Here is a 19,799-nt window from a genome sequence, read left to right as displayed (position 1 = left end):
TCTGATGCCGACCAAAGCTGAAAATTGTGGAGTAAAAAGTTACCAAACCGAAGAGCAAATAACAAATCAGTCATCTTCCTGTAAAAGCGGAGGATTTACATTTTCCGTGTCTTGTAGTTTCTTAATATTTTGTTCTTTTCCTGTGATTTGGAAATTTCCCGGTTTATAGGAATATAAAAATAAACATGACTTTTCCTGTAAAATTCCTGCAACATTGATTTAAGCTCGGTGCCAGTGTTACACAATATGGAGTTTGTCCTGTAAACAGTGATGTGAGGTTTTATATTTATCCCTCGCAGTCATCACTCAACAGAACCGACGCTGAGAGTGGGCGACCCGAGACTGCCGGAACCGGGGTAAGGAGAAGAGACAGGACACCGGGAGATTATACCCGAACCTCCGGATATGTACAGGAAACAGCCACTGCCTGCAGGATAACGTCACTGCTGTGTACCCCAAGTGTCAGCATGTCCCTGTCCTGTCCCCCAAGTGTTAGCATGTCCCTATCCTGTCCCCCAAGTGTTAGCATGTCCCTATCCTGTCCCCCAAGTGTCAGCGTGTCCCTGTCCTGTCCCCCAAGTGTCAGCGTGTCCCTGTCCTGTCCCCCAAGTGTTAGCATGTCCCTGTCCTGTCCCCCAAGTGTTAGCGTGTCCCTATCCTGTCCCCCAAGTGTTAGCATGTCCCTATCCTGTCACCCCCAAGTGTCAGCGTGTCCCTGTCCTGTCCCCCAAGTGTCAGCGTGTCCCTGTCCTGTCCCCCAAGTGTTAGCATGTCCCTGTCCTGTCCCCCAAGTGTTAGCGTGTCCCTATCCTGTCCCCCAAGTGTCAGCGTGTCCCTGTCCTGTCCCCCAAGTGTCAGCGTGTCCCTGTCCTGTCCCCCAAGTATCAGCGTGTCCCTGTCCTGTCCCCCAAGTGTCAGCGTGTCCCTGTCCTGTCCCCCAAGTGTCAGCGTGTCCCTATCCTGTCCCCCCAAGTGTCAGCGTGTCCCTGTCCTGTCCCCCAAGTGTTAGCATGTCCCTGTCCTGTCCCCCCAAGTGTCAGCGTGTCCCTGTCCTGTCCCCCAAGTGTCAGCGTGTCCCTGTCCTGTCCCCCAAGTGTCAGCGTGTCCCTATCCTGTCCCTCCAAGTGTCAGCGTGTCCCTGTCCTGTCCCCCCAAGTGTCAGCGTGTCCCTGTCCTGTCCCCCAAGTGTCAGCGTGTCCCTGTCCTGTCCCCCAAGTGTCAGCGTGTCCCTGTCCTGCCCCCCCAAGTGTCAGCGTGTCCCTGTCCTGTCCCCCAACTGTCAGTGTGTCCCTGTCCTGTCCCCCAACTGTCAGTGTGTCCCTGTCCTGTCCCCCAAGTGTCAGCATGTCCCTGTCCTGTCCCCTAAGTGTCGGCGTGTCCCTGTCCTGTCCACCCAAGTGTCAGCGTGTCCCTGTCCTGCCCCCCCAAGTGTCAGCGTGTCCCTGTCCCCCAAGTGTCAGCGTGTCCCTGTACTGTACCCCAAGTGTCAGCGTGTCCCTGTCCTGTCCCCCCAAGTGTCAGCGTGACCCTGTCCTGTCCCCCAAGTGTCAGCGTGTCCCTGTCCTGTCCCCCAAGTGTCAGCGTGTCCCTGTCCTGTCCCCCAAGTGTCAGCGTGTCCCTGTCCTGTCCCCCCCAAGTGTCAGCGTGTCCCTGTCCTGTCCCCCAAGTGTCAGCGTGTCCCTGTCTTGCACCCCAAGTGTCAGCATCTCTCTGTCCTGCCCCCCCAAGTGTCAGCTTGTCCCTGTCCCATCCCCCCAAGTGTCAGTGTGTCCCTGTCCTGTCCCCCCAAGTGTCAGCGTGTCCCTGTCCTGTCCCCCCAAGTGTCAGCGTGTCCCTGTCCTGTCCCCCAAGTGTCTGGTTTTCATAAAATTTTGTTTTTTACAGGTCCAGCCTCCGTCACACAGATACCTAGTTCTCAGCTGTTGGGGTACAGTCATGCGTCTTCAGGTTATTGCCATCATCTGTTGTTTTCTGCTCCTCTTGTCTTATGGTAGGTGAATCCTAACAGAGAATCACAATTACTTGACAGATACTATAACAGAACTAAGCTAAGGCTACATTCACACTGCCGTATGGGGGACATATATACGGCCGACGTATATACGGCCGATATACGTCCCCCATAGACAGCAATGGGCGCACGGCGCCCTACGGGTGCGGTATGGTGCAGCACACGTGCGGCACCCTACCGCTCTGTACCCTGGAAAAAGATAGGACATGTCCTATCTTTGTCCGTAGTATGGCGCCGTGCGCCATAACTTCCTATGGAGAGGTTTAGCATCTTTTTGACCCAAACTTATTGCTGTTCTCATGCGCCCATAAAGATCACTGTTGTAACTCCACAGTAGCTAATATAGTCACAGGTGGCCAACAGTAGCCAATATAGTCACAGGTGCCCAACAGCAACCAATATAGAAACAATGGGGCAGATTTACTTACCCGGTCCAGTCGCGAACCAGCGGCGGGTTCTCTGACGCTGATTCGGGTCCAGCCGGGATTCACTAAGGTCCGTGCGCCGATATCCACTAGGTGTCGCTGCTGCGCGGAGGTCCGCTGGAGTTCGCCGGAGTTCACCATTCTATTCCTGGTGCAGGTAAGTGTGTGTCAAGCAACACTTTAAAAAAAAAAAAAATACCCCAATATTTTTCCGAAGCCGTCAGGTTTTCCAACGGCCACGCCCCCTGATTTCCTTCGCATGCATACCGGCGTCGAAGCGCCACAATCTGATCGCGTGCGTCAAAAACCCGGGGCAATTCGGCGCAAATCAGAAAAATTCGGAAAACCCATCGAAAAAAAGCGATTCGGGCCCTTATCCTACTCAACACAACCCAAATGTTCCTCTCTCATTGAGGCAAGTTATCTAAGTAAATCCGCTCTAATTTGAAATGATACACAGTGTTATGGGCATCAGACAGATGATTGTTGGGCGTTACTTCTGGGAGGACTCATGTCTGGCTCGCCCATGGCCTAAGTGGTCAAGACCTGACTCATTGGAAATGACAACCCTTTGCCAAAGTCACTGCTTCTGTATAATCCACATATTGTCTATGGTGATGGTAGAACCTCCTCTCCTCTAGGTGTAGAGGATGCCCCCTGTCTATGGTGATGGTAGAACCTCCTCTCCTCTAGGTGTAGAGGATGTCCCCTGTCTATGGTGATGGTAGAAACTCCTCTCCTCTAGGTGTAGAGGATGCCCCCTGTCTATGGTGATGGTAGAACCTCCTCTCCTCTAGGTGTAGAGGATGCCCCCTGTCTATGGTGATGGTAGAACCTCCTCTGCTCTAGGTGTAGAGGATGCCCCCTGTCTATGGTGATGGTAGAACCTCCTCTAGGTGTAGAGGATGCCCCCTGTCTATGGTGATGGTAGAACCTCCTCTAGGTGTAGAGGATGCCCCCTGACTATGGTGATGGTAGAACCTCCTCTAGGTGTAGAGGATGCCCCCTGTCTATGGTGATGGTAGAACCTCCTCTCCTCTAGGTGTAGCGGATGTCCCCTGTCTATGGTGATAGTAGAACCACCTCTCCTCTAGGTGTAGAGGATGTCCCCTGTCTATGGTGATGGTAGAACCTCCTGTCGTCTAGGTATAGAGGATGCCCCCTGTCTATGGTGATGGTAGAACCACCTCTCCTTTAGGTGTAGAGGATGCCCCCTGTATATGGTGATGGTAGAACCTCCTCTCCTCTAGGTGTAGAGGATGCCCCCTGTCTATGGTGATGGTAGAACCTCCTCTGCTCTAGGTGTAGAGGATGCCCCCTGTCTATGGTGATGGTAGAACCTCCTCTCCTCTAGGTGTAGAGGATGCCCCCTGTCTATGGTGATGGTAGAACCTCCTCTCCTCTAGGTGTGAGGATGATCCCTGTCTATGGTGATGGTAGAACCTCCTGTCGGCTAGGTATAGAGGATGCCCCCTGTCTATGGTGATGGTAGAACCTCCTCTCCACTAGGTGTAGAGGATGCCCCCTGTCTATGGTGATGGTAGAACCTCCTCTCCTCTAGGTGTAGAGGATGCCCCCTGTCTAGGGTGATGGTAGAACCTCCTCTCCTCTAGGTGTAGAAGATGCCCCCTGTCTATGGTTATGGTAGAAACTCCTCTCCTCTAGGTGTAGAGGATGCACCCTGTCTATGGTGATGGTAGAACCTCCTCTGCTTTAGGTGTAGAGGATGCACACTGTCTATGGTGATGGTAGAACCTCCTCTCCTCTAGGTGTAGAGGATGCCCCCATGTCTATGGTGATGGTAGAACCTCCTCTCCTCTAGGTGTAGAGGATGCCCCCTGTCTATGGTGATTGTAGAACCTCCGCTAGGTGTAGAGGATGCCCTCTGCCTATGGTGATGGTAGGACCTCCTCTCCTCTAGGTGTAGAGGATGCCCCCTGTATATGGTGATGGTAGAACCTCCTCTCCTCTAGGTGTAGAGGACACCCCTGTCTATGGTGATGGTAGAACCTCCTATCCTCTAGGTGTAGAGGATGCCCCATGTCTATGGTGATGGTAGAACCTCCTCTGCTCCAGGTGTAGAGGATGCCCCATGCCTATGGTGATGGTAGAACCTCCTCTCCTCTAGGTGTAGAGGATGCTCCCTCTCTATGGCGATGGTAGAACCTCCTCTTCTCGAGGTGTAGAGGATGCCCCTTGTCTATGGTGATGGTAGAGCCTCCTCCCCTCTAGGTGTAGATGATGTCCCCTGTCTATGGTGATGGTAGAACCACCTCTCCTCTAGGTGTAGAGGACGCCCCCTGTCTATGGTGATGGTAGAGCCTCCTCTTCTCTAGGTGTAGAGGATGTCCTCTGTCGATGGTGATGGTAGAACCTCCTCTAGGTGTAGAGGATTCCCCCTGTCTATGGTGATGGTAGAACCTCCTCTAGGTGTAGAGGATTCCCCCTGTCTATGGTGATGGTAGAACCTCCTATCCTCTACGTGTAGAGGATGTCCCCTGTCAATGGTGATGGTAGACGCTCCTCTCTTCTAGGTGTAGGTGATGTCTCCTGTCTATGGTGATGGTAGAACCACCTCTCCACTAGGTGTAGAGGACGCCCCCTGTCTATGGTGATGGAAGAGCCTCCTCTTCTCTAGGTGTAGAGGATGTCCTCTGTCTATGGTGATGGTAGAACCTCCTCTAGGTGTAGAGGATGCCCCCTGTCTATGGTGATGGTAGAACCTCCTCTCCTCTAGGTGTAGAGGATTCCCCCTGTCTATGGTGATGGTAGAACCTCCTATCCTCTAAGTGTAGAGGATGTCCCCTGTCTATGGTGATGGTAGACCCTCCTCTCTTCTAGGTGTAGCGGATGTCCCCTGTCTATGGTGAAAGTAGAACCACCTCTCCTCTAGGTGTAGAGGATGTCCCCTGTCTATGGTGATGGTAGAACCTCCTGTCATCTAGGTATAGAGGATGCCCCCTGTCTATGGTGATGGTAGAACCTCCTCTCCTCTAGGTGTAGAGGATTCCCCCTGTCTATGCTGATGGTAGAACCTCCTCTCCACTAGATGTAGAGGACGCCCCCTGTCTATGGTGATGGTAGAACCTCCTCTCCTCTAGGTGTAGAGGATGCTCCCTCTCTATGGCGATGGTAGAACCTCATCTCCTCTAGGTGTAGAGGATGCCCCCTGTCTATGGAGATGGTAGAACCTCCTCTCCTCTAGGTGTAGAGGATACCCCCTGTCTATGGTGATGGTAGAACCTCCTCTCCTTTAGGTGTAGAGGATGCCCCCTGTCTATGGTGATGGTAGAACCTCCTCTCCTCTAGGTGTAGAGGATGTCCCCTGTCTACGGTGATGGTAGAACCTCCTCTCCTCTAGGTGTAGAGGATGCCCCCTTTCTATGGTGATGGTAGAACCTCCTCTCCTCTAGGTGTAGAGGATGCCCCCTGTCTATGGTGATGGTAGAACCTCCTCTCCTCTAGGTGTAGAGGATGCCCCATGTCTATGGTGATGGTAGAACCTCCTCTCCTCTAGGTGTAGAGGATGCCCCCTGTCTACGGTGATGGTAGAACCTCCTCCCCTCTAGGTGTAGAGGATGCCCCCTGTCTATGGTGATGGTAGAACCTCCTCTCCTCTAGGTGTAGAGGATGCCCCTTTCTATGGTGATGGTAGAACCTCCTCTCCTCTAGGTGTAGAGGATGTCCCCTGTCTATGGTGATGATAGAACCTCCTCTCCTCTAGGTGTAGAGGATGCCCCCTCTCTATGGCGATGGTAGAACCTCCTCTTCTCGAGGTGTAGAAAATGCCCCCTGTCTATGGTGATGGTAGAGCCTCCTCTCCTCTAGGTGTAGATGATGTCCCCTTTCTATGGTGATGGTAGAACCACCTCTCCTCTAGGTGTAGAGGACGCCCCCTGTCTATGGTGATGGTAGAACCTCCTCTCTTCTAGGTGTAGAGGATGTCCCCTGTCTATGGTGATGGTAGAGCCTCCTCTTCTCTAGGTGTAGAGGATGTCCTCTGTCTATGGTGATGGTAGAACCTCCTCTCCTCTAGGTGTAGAGGATTCCTCCTGTCTATGGTGATGGTAGAACCTCCTATCCTCTAAGTGTAGAGGATGTCCCCTGTCTATGGTGATGGTAGACCCTCCTCTCTTCTAGGTGTAGCGGATGTCCCCTGTCTATGTGGATAGTAGAACCACCTCTCCTCTAGGTGTAGAGGATGCCCCCTGTCTATGGTGATGGTAGAACCTCATCTCCTCTAGGTATAGAGGATGCCCCCTGTCTATGGTGATGTAGAACCTCATCTCCTCTAGGTATAGAGGATGCCCCCTGTCTATGGTGATGGTAGAACCTCCTCTCTTCTAGGTGTAGAGGATTCCCCCTGTCTATGCTGATGGTAGAACCTCCTCTGCACTAGGTGTAGAGGACGCCCCCTGTCTATGGTGATGGTAGAACCTCCTCTCCTCTAGGTGTAGAGGATGCTCCCTCTCCATGGCGATGGTAGAACCTCCTTTCCTCTAGGTGTAGAGGATGCCCCCTGTCTATGGAGATGGTAGAACCTCCTCTCCTCTAGGTGTAGAGGATGCCCCTGTCTATGGTGATGGTAGAACCTCCTCTCCTCTAGGTGTAGAGGACACCCCTGTCTATGGTGATGGTAGAACCTCCTCTCCTCTAGGTGTAGAGGATGCCCCCTGTCTATGGTGATGGTAGAACCTCCTCTCCTCTAGGTGTAGAGGATGTCCCCTGTCTACGGTGATGGTAGAACCTCCTCTCCTCTAGGTGTAGAGGATGCCCCCTTTCTATGGTGATGGTAGAACCTCCTCTCCTCTAGGTGTAGAGGATGCCCCCTGTCTATGGTGATGGTAGAACCTCCTCTCCTCTAGGTGTAGAGGATGCCCCATGTCTATGGTGATGGTAGAACCTCCTCCCCGCTAGGTGTAGAGGATGCCCCCTGTCTATGGTGATGGTAGAACCTCCTCTCTTCTAGGTGTAGAGGATGCCCCCTGTCTACGGTGATGGTAGAACCTCCTCCCCTCTGGGTGTAGAGGATGCCCCCTGTCTATGGTGATGGTAGAACCTCCTCCCCTCTAGGTGTAGAGGATGCCCCTGTCTATGGTGATGGTAGAACCTCCTCTCCTCTAGGTGTAGAGGATGCCCTCTGTCTATGGTGATGGTAGAACCTCCTCTCCTCTAGGTGTAGAGGATGCCCCTGTCTGTGGTGATGGTAGAACCTCCTCTCCTCTAGGTGTAGAGGATGCCACCTGTCTATGGTGATGATAGAACCTCCTCTCCTCTAGGTGTAGAAGATGCCCCCTGTCTATGGTGATGGTAGAACCTCCTCTCTAGGTGTAGAGGATGTCCCCTGTCTATGGTGATGATAGAACCTCCTCTCCTCTAGGTGTAGAGGATGCCCCCTGTCTATGGTGATGGTAGAACCTCCTCTCCTCTAGGTGTAGAGGATGCCCCTGTCTATGGTGATGGTAGAACCTCCTCTCCTCTAGGTGTAGAGGATGTCCCCCGTCTATGGTGATGGTAGAACCTCCTCTCCTCTAGGTGTAGAGGATGCCCCCTGTCTATGGTGATGGTAGAACCTCCTCTCCTCTAGGTGTAGAGGATGCCCCCTGTCTATGGTGATGGTAGAACCTCCTCTCCTCTAGGTGTAGAGGATGCCCCCTGTCTATGGTGATGGTAGAACCTCCTCTCCTCTAGGTGTAGAGGATGCCCCCTGTCTATGGTGATGGTAGAACCTCCTATCCTCTAGGTGTCGAGGATGTCCCCTGTCTATGGTGATGGTAGAGCCTCCTCTCCTCTAGGTGTAGAGGATGCCCCTGTCTATGGTGATGGTAGAACCTCCTCTCCTCTAGGTGTAGAGGATGCCCCCTGTCTATGGTGATGGTAGAACCTCCTCTCCTCTAGGTGTAGAGGATGTCCCCTGTCTACGGTGATGGTAGAACCTCCTCTCCTCTAGGTTTAGAGGATGCCCCCTTTCTATGGTGATGGTAGAACCTCCTCTCCTCTAGGTGTAGAGGATGCCCCCTGTCTATGGTGATGGTAGAACCTCCTCTCCTCTAGGTGTAGAGGATGCCCCATGTCTATGGTGATGGTAGAACCTCCTCCCCTCTAGGTGTAGAGGATGCCCCCTGTCTATGGTGATGGTAGAACCTCCTCTCTTCTAGGTGTAGAGGATGCCCTCTGTCTATGGTGATGGTAGAACCTCCTCTCTAGGTGTAGAGGATGTCCCCTGTCTATGGTGATGATAGAACCTCCTCTCCTCTAGGTGTAGAGGATGCCCCCTGTCTATGGTGATGGTAGAACCTCCTCTCCTCTAGGTGTAGAGGATGCCCCTGTCTATGGTGATGGTAGAACCTCCTCTCCTCTAGGTGTAGAGGATGTCCCCCGTCTATGGTGATGGTAGAACCTCCTCTCCTCTAGGTGTAGAGGATGTCCCCTGTCTATGGTGATGATAGAACCTCCTCTCTTCTAGGTGTAGAGGATGCCACCTGTCTACGGTGATGGTAGAACCTCCTCCCCTCTGGGTGTAGAGGATGCCCCCTGTCTATGGTGATGGTAGAACCTCCTCTCCTCTAGGTGTAGAGGATGCCCCTGTCTATGGTGATGGTAGAACCTCCTCTCCTCTAGGTGTAGAGGATGCCCTCTGTCTATGGTGATGGTAGAACCTCCTCTCCTCTAGGTGTAGAGGATGCCCCTGTCTGTGGTGATGGTAGAACCTCCTCTCCTCTAGGTGTAGAGGATGCCACCTGTCTATGGTGATGATAGAACCTTCTCTCCTCTAGGTGTAGAAGATGCCCCCTGTCTATGGTGATGGTAGAACCTCCTCTCTAGGTGTAGAGGATGTCCCCTGTCTATGGTGATGATAGAACCTCCTCTCCTCTAGGTGTAGAGGATGCCCCCTGTCTATGGTGATGGTAGAACCTCCTCTCCTCTAGGTGTAGAGGATGCCCCTGTCTATGGTGATGGTAGAACCTCCTCTCCTCTAGGTGTAGAGGATGTCCCCCGTCTATGGTGATGGTAGAACCTCCTCTCCTCTAGGTGTAGAGGATGTCCCCTGTCTATGGTGATGGTAGAACCTCCTCTCCTCTAGGTGTAGAGGATGCCCCCTGTCTATGGTGATGGTAGATCCTCCTCTCCTCTAGGTGTAGAGGATGCCCCCTGTCTATGGTGATGATAGAACCTCCTCTCCTCTAGGTGTAGAGGATGCCCCCTCTCTATGGTGATGGTAGAACCTCCTCTCCTCTAGGTGTAGAGGATGCCCTCTGTCTATGGTGATGGTAGAACCTCCTCTCCTCTAGGTGTAGAGGATGCCCCTGTCTGTGGTGATGGTAGAACCTCCTCTCCTCTAGGTGTAGAAGATGCCCCCTGTCTATGGTGATGGTAGAACCTCCTCTCTAGGTGTAGAGGATGTCCCCTGTCTATGGTGATGATAGAACCTCCTCTCCTCTAGGTGTAGAGGAAGCCCCCTGTCTATGGTGATGGTAGAACCTCCTCTCCTCTAGGTATAGAGGATGCCCCCTGTCTATGGTGATGGTAGAATCTCCTCTTCTCTAGGTATAGAGGATGCCCCCTGTCTATGGTGATGGTAGAACCTCCTCTCCTCTAGGTGTAGAGGATGCCCCCTGTCTATGGAGATGGTAGAACCTCCTCTCCTCTAGGTGTAGAGAATGCCCCCTGTCTATGGTGATGGTAGAACCTCCTCTCCTCTAGGTGTAGAGGATGCCCCTGTCTATGGTGATGGTAGAACCTCCTCTCCTCTAGGTGTAGAGGATGCCCCCTGTCTATGGAGATGGTAGAACCTCCTCTCCTCTAGGTGTAGAGGATGCCCCCTGTCTATGGTGATGGTAGAACCTCCTCTCCTCTAGGTGTAGAGGATGCCCCTGTCTATGGTGATGGTAGAACCTCCTCTCCTCTAGGTGTAGAGGATGTCCCCCGTCTATGGTGATGGTAGAACCTCCTCTCCTCTAGGTGTAGAGGATGCCCCCTGTCTATGGTGATGGTAGAACCTCCTCTCCTCTAGGTGTAGAGGATGACCCTGTCTATGGTGATGGTAGAACCTCCTCTCCTCTAGGTGTAGTGGATGTCCCCTGTCTGTGGTGATGGTAGAACCTCCTCTCCTCTAGGTGTAGAGGATGCCCCTGTCTATGGTGATGGTAGAACCTCCGCTCCTCTAGGTGTAGAAGATGCCCCCTGTCTATGGTGATGGTAGAACCTCCTCCCCTCTAGGTGTAGAGGATGCCCCCTGTCTATGGTGATGGTAGAACCTCCTCTCCTCTAGGTGTAGAGGATGCCCCCTGTCTATGGTGATGGTAGAACCTCCTCTCCTCTAGGTGTAGAGGATGCCCCCTGTCTATGGTGATGGTAGAACCTCCTCTCCTCTAGGTGTAGAGGATGCCCCCTGTCTATGGTGATGGTAGAACCTCCTCTCCTCTAGGTGTAGAGGATGCCCCCTGTCTATGGTGATGGTAGAACCTCCTCTCCTCTAGGTGTAGAGGATGCCCCCTGTCTATGGTGATGGTAGAACCTCCTATCCTCTAGGTGTAGAGGATGCCCCCTGTCTATGGTGATGGTAGAACCTCCTCTCCTCTAGGTGTAGAGGATGCCCCTGTCTATGGTGATGGTAGAACCTCCTCTCCTCTAGGTGTAGAGGATGCCCCCTGTCTATGGTGATGACCACTTCACCCCACGTATTTATGTGCAAACTATTCCAGAATACTGCCACATGCACATTAATGACTCTGGGCCAATGTCTGGGACCTTGTGACTATTTTTCTCTTATTGTTGCATATATAAATATCCCTTGATTTCTGTGCATCTATATATCTATAAATGCTAGCATCCTGTTGCCTCCTCAAGGGGGAGCTGATTGTGTACAACCAGGTACAAATTCTATTGAAGTGAATTGGTGTAATATAAAAACCTTTTTAGTATCTGTTCCATTCATTGGTGGCCAAATTTTGATGTGTTAATTTTCTAATCACCATGGTAACCCCGTAAGTGCTATTGTTCCTCTCTGCTGTATAGTACATGTAATCAATGTACCAGGGTCTAAACGTAGATGTGGGGAATGTCCAGTCTTTACCGTATGTTTGATCAATTTTATTAAGTTACGATTACTCCCGGTTCTCTCCCCCAACAGGAGCTGAAGGAAAAGCCGTCTCCAAGAGACACGTGCGCCGGGACTGGTTGATCATCCCGGATACGGTGGCCTTCTACATCTACTCAGCTGTGAACAATGGGGCAAATTTACTTACCCGGCCCATTCGCGATCCAGCGGCGCGTTCTCTGCTCTGGATTCGGGTCCGGCCGGGATTCATGAAGGCAGTTCCTCCGCCGTCCACCAGGTGGCGCTGCTGCGCTGAAAATCATCTCCACGCGCCGGAATGCACCACCTCGGACCAGGTGAAGGTAAGCGGCCTAAAAGCGACACTTTTTCGGTTTTTAAATGCGGCGGTTTTTCCGAATCCGTCGGGTTTTCGTTCGGCCCCGCCCCCCGATTTCCGTCGCGCGCATGCCGGCGCCGATGCGCCACAATCCGATCGCGTGCGACACAATCCCGGGGCAATTCAGGTACAATCGGCGCAAATCGGAAATATTCGGGTAACACGTCGGGAAAACGCGATTCAGGCCCTTAGTAAATGACCCCCAATGTCTCTCCAGAAGCCGGGCAGAAGCTCATGGATGCGTTTGGGAATCCTGTCATCCAAGAAATACGGTAACGATTTCTCTGTTTGTTATTTGTCTGAGTTTTATAATTTTTTCCACCTTTTTAAAAAGTTTAAAAAAGTCCCTTTTAAAAAAAGTGAAAATCTACTTTTCATATTGTAAAGGGTGAGGTCTAATCACTGGAAGTTACAGCTGCGAGGCCTTAGGCTGCACTACTGAGATATATCCGTGGCGGCCATTAGTGTGGACAGTTTGGTGATTTGGGTCTATAATAAGATGATGTTGGAGCCATGAGAAAGGACAGGTAGCCTTAGCAGTTATAGGAGGACACACTGCCCCCTGCTGGTGTGATGATGGGGGGGCATGGTATATGACAGTCAGTCACCTCTAGTAGTGATAGGAGGACACACTGCCCCCTGCTGGTCCGATGATGTGTGAGCCATGGTATAGGACAGTCACCCCTAGTAGTGATAGGAGGACACACTGCCCCTGCTGGTGTGATGATGTGGGGCTATGGTACAGGACAGTCACCCCTAGTAGTGATAGGAGGACACACTGCCCCCTGCTGGTCCGATGATGTGGGGGCCATGGTATAGGACAGTCACCCCTAGTAGTGATAGGAGGACACTCTGCCTCCTGCTGGTGAAATGATGTGGGGGTCCACGGTATAGGACAGTCACCCCTAACAGTGATGGGAGGAGGACAAAGGGGCTCATTTACTAAGGGCCCGAATCGGGTTACCCGAAAATTACCGGTTTCGGATTCGGAAAAACAGCGGTGTTTGAAAAAAAAAATGTGTCGCTTGACACGCACTCACAAACACCACGAAGAAGAAGGTGAACTCCGGCGGACCTCGGCGCTGCAGCGACACCTGCTGGATATCAGGCGCACGGCCTTAGTGAATCCCGGCAGACCCGAATCAACGTCGGACAACGCGCCGCGGGATTGCGAATGGACCGGGTAAGTAAATGTGCCCCAATGTCTGATGCTGGTGTGTTGATGTGGGGGGGGGGGGGGGGGCATGGTATAGGACAGTCAGTATTCTCTGAAAGTGATAGGAGGACACACTGTCCCCTGCTGGTGTGATGATTTGGGTGTCCAAGGTATTGAACAGACAGTAACCCCTAGAAGTAATAGGAGGACACGCTGCCCCCTGCTGGTGTGATGATGTTGGAGGGGGGGGTATAGGTGGGTTCTCAGTGACTGTACATTGCTCTGATAATTAATATACTCATAAAACAATAACCATGAGTCTTGTGCAGATACTACCTGGTGCCAGACATTGTACCTGGTGCCAGACATTGTACCTGGTGCCAGACGCTATTGACCAATTTGTTACCAAACCAAGATCAAAGACGTTTTAGCCGTTAATTGCTAAAACTAAGACTCCAGTGTGAGGTCGGATAACAAAGCCTCCGATAAATTCACTAAACAGGTTTCACAAGTGGGAGCGTTACGGGAGGAGGGAGGGGGATTCTGGGTCTTGTATGAATGAGCTGTATTATTGTGCTGTTATTACTGGTTGAGTGTTGGAATGTGATGGCCCCCACTCAGGTTACTGCTACCAGGCTGTGGCCCCTGAGGAATAGCTTATATTTTCTTGACTTGCGTTTCCTGGTTGCTGGATCATATATATATGTGATGAGATTAAGAACCTATTCACATTATTATTTTGTCCATGTCCATTGAGAATCAAAATGTTTGGGTGAATATAACATAACCAGTACATTTAGATTTATTGTATTGGGGATATGCCTTGAGTTACCTCGGTTATGAAGCTGTAGGATCTGACAGAATCCCTTTAAGAAGAGTATTGCGAGTCACATGCAGTTATGTGCCTTAGCATTAGTGCATGTGGTTGTTAGGTGCCTTAGCACTAGTGCAGGGACATGTTAGTTGCCTTAGCATTAGTGCATGGGGTTGTTAGGTGACATAGCATGAGGGCATGGAAGTGTTAGGTGCCTTAGCATTAGTGTATGGGGTTGTTAGGTGCCATAGCATAAGGGCATGGAAGTGTTAGTTGCCTTAGCATTAGTGCATGGGGTTGTTAGGTGACATAGCATGAGGGCATGGAAGTGTTAGGTGCCTTAGCATTAGTGTATGGGGTTGTTAGGTGCCATAGCATAAGGGCATGGAAGTGTTAGTTGCCTTAGCATTAGTGCATGGAGTTGTTAGGTGACATAGCATAAGGGCATGGAAGTGTTAGGTGCCTTAACATTAGTGCATGGAGTTGTTAGGTGACATAGCATGAGGGCATGGAAGTGTTAGGTGCCTTAGCATTAGTGCATGGAGTTGTTAGGTGACATAGCATGAGGGCATGGAAGTGTTTGGTGCCTTAACATTAGTGCATGGAGTTGTTAGGTGCCTTAGCATTGGTGCATGGAAGTGTTTGGTGCCTTAGCATGAGGGCATGGGGTTGTTAGGTGCCTTAGCATGAGGGTATGGAAGTGCTAGGTGCCTTAGCATTAGTGCATGGGGTTGTTAGGTGCCATAGCATGAGGGCATGGAAGTGTTAGGTGCCTTAGCATTAGTGCATGGGGTTGTAATGTGCCTCAGCATTAGTGTATGGAAGTGTTTGGTGCCTTAGCATTAGTGCATGCGGTTGTTAGGTGCCTCAGCATTAGTGCATGGAAGTGTTTGGTGCCTTAGAATAAGGGCATGGGGTTGTTAGGTGCCATAGCATGAGGGCATGGAAGTGCTAGGTGCCTTAGCATTAGTGCATGGGGTTGTTAGGTGCCATAGCATGAGGGCATGGAAGTGTTAGGTGCCTTAGCATTAGTGCATGGGGTTGTAATGTGCCTCAGCATTAGTGCATGGAAGTGTTTGGTGCCTTAGCATGAGGGCATGGGGTTGTTATGTGCCTCAGCATTAGTGTATGGAAGTGTTTGGTGCCTTAGCATGAGGGCAAGGGGTTGTTAGGTGCCTTAGAATGAGGTTAAGGGCGTGTTGGGTGTCTTGTGAAGGTGTGTCTAGGGGGCAAAGACTTGTGGTTGCAGGGTCAATTTTAAGGGACTGTTTCAAGTTTAAAATGTATCCCTTGTCCACAGTATAATTGTAGGGTCTCTTTGACCTGCTTCATACCAGATTTGGAAGGGCCATAGAAGTCAATGCGCCTCCGCTACTCTATTGACTTCTCCGGCTTGACTTACATGTTGGCCTAAACCAAAAAAAAGTCCTACTGCTATGTAGCAGGTTGGGCTAATTGTGGTCCCTAGTTGTGAGCATTGAGGGGCGTCTCAGTTGTGGAACCATCTATGTTCCTAAATTTATCCCTTACCCACCCTTAAATTTGATACAACCTTTTTAAGTGAGGACTGGTTCCCCACCGGCACAAGATTTTACGCATTGTAATAGATCATGGCGGTAATTTTGGAACATCACTAGGTCCAAACTGATGTTAGAAGATGCAAGATTAGAAAGTTCATGGAATTGAAAGACTAATAATAACCTAAAGGATATTAACATTCCCAATACTTGTCTTTTACAGGAGTTTATTAATAGCAAAAACATCTGAACTCTCCCGACAAACAGAGGAACTGTATCAAAAAGTTTTCGAGTTCTTCCAGGGGAAAGAGTGAAGTTCTACAGGTCAACCACGAGGTGACAATCTTCAGACAAGATCCAATCTGACCATCGATGGACGGGTTTTCCAGATAATGCTTTGGGTTTTCCTTTCCGACGGATATGTCTAAGAGAACAACAAAAAGTCATTAAAATTAACAATGAAGTCCTGGTGGTTGCCAATATATTGTTTCCTTGAGTCCAGGGTTGGTATGATGACACATGGTGACCCTACCACTGTCTACCATGAAGACTTGTGTCTCTTCTCATTATGAAGACCCCAGATTTACAGCCAATGTCAACTTTCTAGTAAATCTCATTACAGAATTATATCTCGGAGGTCTCGGGTTCATTTTCAATAGGGTAGATTAGTAGTGTTTTGCCATTTTCTACTCATATTTCCTATCCACAGGATTGGGCATAAGTGTCTGATCTTTAGGTGGACCAACCATGGACCTGCAATGACCACAAAAATGGAGAACTGCAATAGAGGAATGGTGCATTGAGTACCTAACCAGAGCTCTATTCATCTATGGGACTATGGATCAAGTTACAAAAGAGTGTATGGAGCATTGGTCAGGGACTCCAAAGGCTCCATTCATATGCAGGGGTGTGAACCTAAACCCTCTGCTGCCTGAGGCGAGTTACTCCACTCCACCCTATGCAGTAGGTAGGTTCTCCATGTAGTGTCTTACACCTGTAATGACAATGGGGCACATTTACTAAGGGTCCGCAGCCGCGAATCCGTCGGGTTTTTCCCGAATATTTCCTCTTTGCGCTGTATTTCACGGAATTGTGGCGCACGCGATCGATTTTTGGCGCAATCGCGCCGACTTTCGCGCAACAGAAATCGGGGGGCGTGGCCACCGGACAACCCGAAGGATTCGGAAAAACCACAGAATTTATAAAGCCATTTGTGTCGCAAGATCAAGCACTCACATACACCAGAAAAAAGCAGGTGAACTCCGGCGGACCTCGGCGCAGCAGCGACACCTGGTGAATATCGGTGCACGGACCTTAGTGAATCCCAGCAGAACCCGAATCAGCGTTGGAGAACCCGCCGCTGGATCGCGACTGGACCGGGTAAGTAAATGTGCCCCATTGAGTGTGAAGAGACAAAGGCCCAGATATATGAAAACTTGTGCAATACGTCTTGGTGCAGTTTGTGCCAGATATTGCATTAAAAAAAAAAACTAATGGACAAGTCTATTGAAAAAAACGGGAAAAAAATGGATCCGTTATTTGTCTGTTTTCAAAACAGAAATGTGAGCGCAGATGGGAACTCGCCTAAATTTTAATACATAAAAACTTACAATGTTCTTCAATAAGGAAGGACACAATCCCTATTGACTCCTGAGACACAACTAAAATTAAATGAATCCTCCCTTGGACCGTGGACGTAGGGCATAGAGACATCATTGAGGAGTGAAGTCCTTTCTACAAGCCAGGGTTCTGCTCCCCTTTTGCACATAGTCTGAAGGAGCCATGTTTATGATAGACCTTGGTGTTCAGGTGGAAGCCTCATACAATGGGCCATTAGGGTCCTGTCTGAGGGTGGAGGGCTCAGTAACTTATCTCTGAGCTGGAGAACGTATAACAGTAGGTCTATATAAGGGACAGATAATGGGTGTGGTGGTGTGTGTGTATCGCAATGGTCTCTAAAGGCATTCTAATCTACATCAGACAGTATGACTAGACTCGTAGCACCCGCTACCGGGTCTGACAAATCACCACCCATGTGGTGTAGGCTTTGAGGTCACAAGGAGCAGCTCTGATATGCATTAAGCAGAGGTATTATATCTGATTTGCTGTGGCAAAGACTGTCCAGAATTAGTCATGGTCACATCAAAGCCAATTCCCAAACCCCCTAAAGGCTCCTGTAGATAACCTTCTGTAGAGGTCCTGTAGAGGTCCTATGCACCGCCACTCCATGTCTCCATACACTTATAGGTCTAGAGGTGTAGGACTGACCTGTGTTCCCATAGCTTTGCTCAGTATTTTTGGTAAGTCTCTTCCAGTTTCCGCTGTCTCACTATACTGGTGAAGCAGGAAGCCATGGAAAACCGCTCCACCATTGTGCCACTGCCGTCCGCAGTTTTTAGGCTGTTAGATACGATTTGATGGCTTCATAGCAGCAAAAAAGGAGAACTTCTGAGAGGAAACGAGGAGAGGTAAGTATCTGATGAATAAGATGATCAAACATAAGGAGGGGGGCTACAAAGCTGTGGCTTTTATAAGGGGGCTACAAAAATGGGTAATAGCAGTTGGCTTCCATATAAAGAGGATGATTTATAAGTGGAGGCTATAGGATGGGGGGACTATGGAAGTAGCCGCTACAGGAAGGGGGCAATATTAGATGGTAGGACACATTTGAGGGATTGTAAATAGGTAAAAAAAGTCAGCAAAAATAAAAAAATTTATATGGGGACTTTTGGTGAAGCGTAAATGGATTTATGAACTGCGGTTTTGGGGCACATTTACGTAAAAGGTCACTGGAGTTCACTGAAAGTGCTCTGCCCGTATTTAATGCACGGCGCGACGAGTCACTAAGATCGTGCTCCAGAAATCATGAATGTGTCAGAAGCAGGAACCGGAGCAGGGTCAGAACTTTTTGGGGGTTTTTTATTAGACACATCTGCCCTGTTCCCCGGGAGCTTTACTGTGGTTCCCCAAAAACCCTTTTAGGCAAATACAAAAACCTCAACCAAAGGTAAAATCCCGTTTATTAGAATGACGCTGCCTGATGTGCATGAACACTGAAGCCTGGATAATGAGATGACTAGAATCACGCACTAGCCGGCACGTGAAAACCCAGCAGACAATGACTCTCGTCAGAAAGCGAAATGAGAAATTTCTTGCAAAAGCTTTTCCGGGAAAGTCATTTACTTTCACGTGGCTTTCTCATGATCACATTAGTTACAGTATCAGCCGTGCTCAGGGGCATACTGCAGCCTGCAAATGTCTGACTGGACACCAACATGAAGAACAGTAAAAAAAATAATAGTATCTATAATAATAATAATAATAATAATAACAATAGTATCTATAATCCGTGTGGCTTTCAGGAACTTCAGGCCCTCATGGACCATCCCCAGCACAGGTTCTAGTCTCTTATGCTGCAACATAACCAGTAATACTAACATTTAAAAAATAATTTTGGGGTTCCCAATGGCTATAAGGGCCCATTATCTTTCCTGACCGTGTTCTTTTCTGTATCATGTCTGATAGAATTACCAGGCACATGGACAGAGATTATCGCCCGCCCCCCCCCCATCCCTTGTGTGACTGAATACAACACTGTGCACGGCAGCCGGGTGTGACATACAGAGCTCTCCGCACCATGACCTGGGGCCATAGACCTCTTTGGGGGCCGTGATCTGGCCACCAATTTCAAGACAAGATCACGGCTCCTATAAGGGTCTCTGCAGGAATAACCCCCTCCCCCCCGACTCCCTGCCACAAGTCAACACATGGACCTCTGAAAATACAACAGTCACAATAGTGTCCCCTTTGGTTCCACTTGGGTTCAGCCTTTGACTCTATGCTGGACCCAAGAAGACTAGGAGATGACAGCCCAATGTGGAGACAACTAGGTTTTTTTTCTCTAGGTCTTTATAGAGGTTGGTCCTGTAGAATAATTTTATCTGTTAGGCCTAAAGAACCACTAAAGTAATTTCTGCATCTACCCCCAAGCATCAAGTCGCTATTTCCCCTTAGGCCTCACGCACATGAGCGTAAATGTGTGCTGTGAGCTAGCGGCACACGACCCAATGCTTGCGACCCGGAAATCATTTGTGTGCACAAAGCCTTAGGCATCATATCTACTCTCTCCCCAGACATGATGGCCTTACATCCTAGCAATCATAGATTACACTAGACTGCTGCATCCTGTGCCCATGTTGGATGTCACGGGTGCCCCCTGCGATCCATGTTTCACCTCTCCACGCTCCTGCTCCCATCCGGCCTGGTGCGCACGTGTGTCCCCGCACTCTAGGGCGCGCGCTCGCCGCTCTTCCTATGTTCCCTGCATTGTTCCTGTTCCCTGCTCTGCCATATTCCTGTTGTGACCTCGGACTTGATCTCTGACCTCTGCATCTCTGACGCCTGCCCTGACTCTGTGCCCATTTCTGATGTTGAGCCTG

The 19,799-nt window shown here is 50.1% G+C and overlaps 1 protein-coding gene across 1 annotated transcript; it reads left to right on the top strand.

Annotated features, from left to right (window-relative positions):
- Window positions 1–233: 233 nt before the first annotated feature.
- Window positions 234–15,823, top strand: LOC140119640 (apovitellenin-1-like). The gene is made up of 5 exons (XM_072138876.1): window positions 234–356; window positions 1,885–1,990; window positions 11,570–11,668; window positions 12,082–12,145; window positions 15,584–15,823. Exons 2-5 carry the CDS (start codon window positions 1,936–1,938, stop codon window positions 15,672–15,674), a joined length of 309 nt encoding a protein of 102 aa, XP_071994977.1. The 5' UTR covers window positions 234–356; window positions 1,885–1,935; the 3' UTR covers window positions 15,675–15,823.
- The last annotated feature ends 3,976 nt before the right edge of the window (window positions 15,824–19,799 follow it).

This window comes from Engystomops pustulosus, chromosome 2, assembly GCF_040894005.1.
Source record: "Engystomops pustulosus chromosome 2, aEngPut4.maternal, whole genome shotgun sequence".
Taxonomy (NCBI): Eukaryota; Metazoa; Chordata; class Amphibia; order Anura; family Leptodactylidae; genus Engystomops; species Engystomops pustulosus.
Note: the sequence above shows the minus strand (reverse complement) of the source record. Positions and strands in the feature narration are given on the sequence as shown.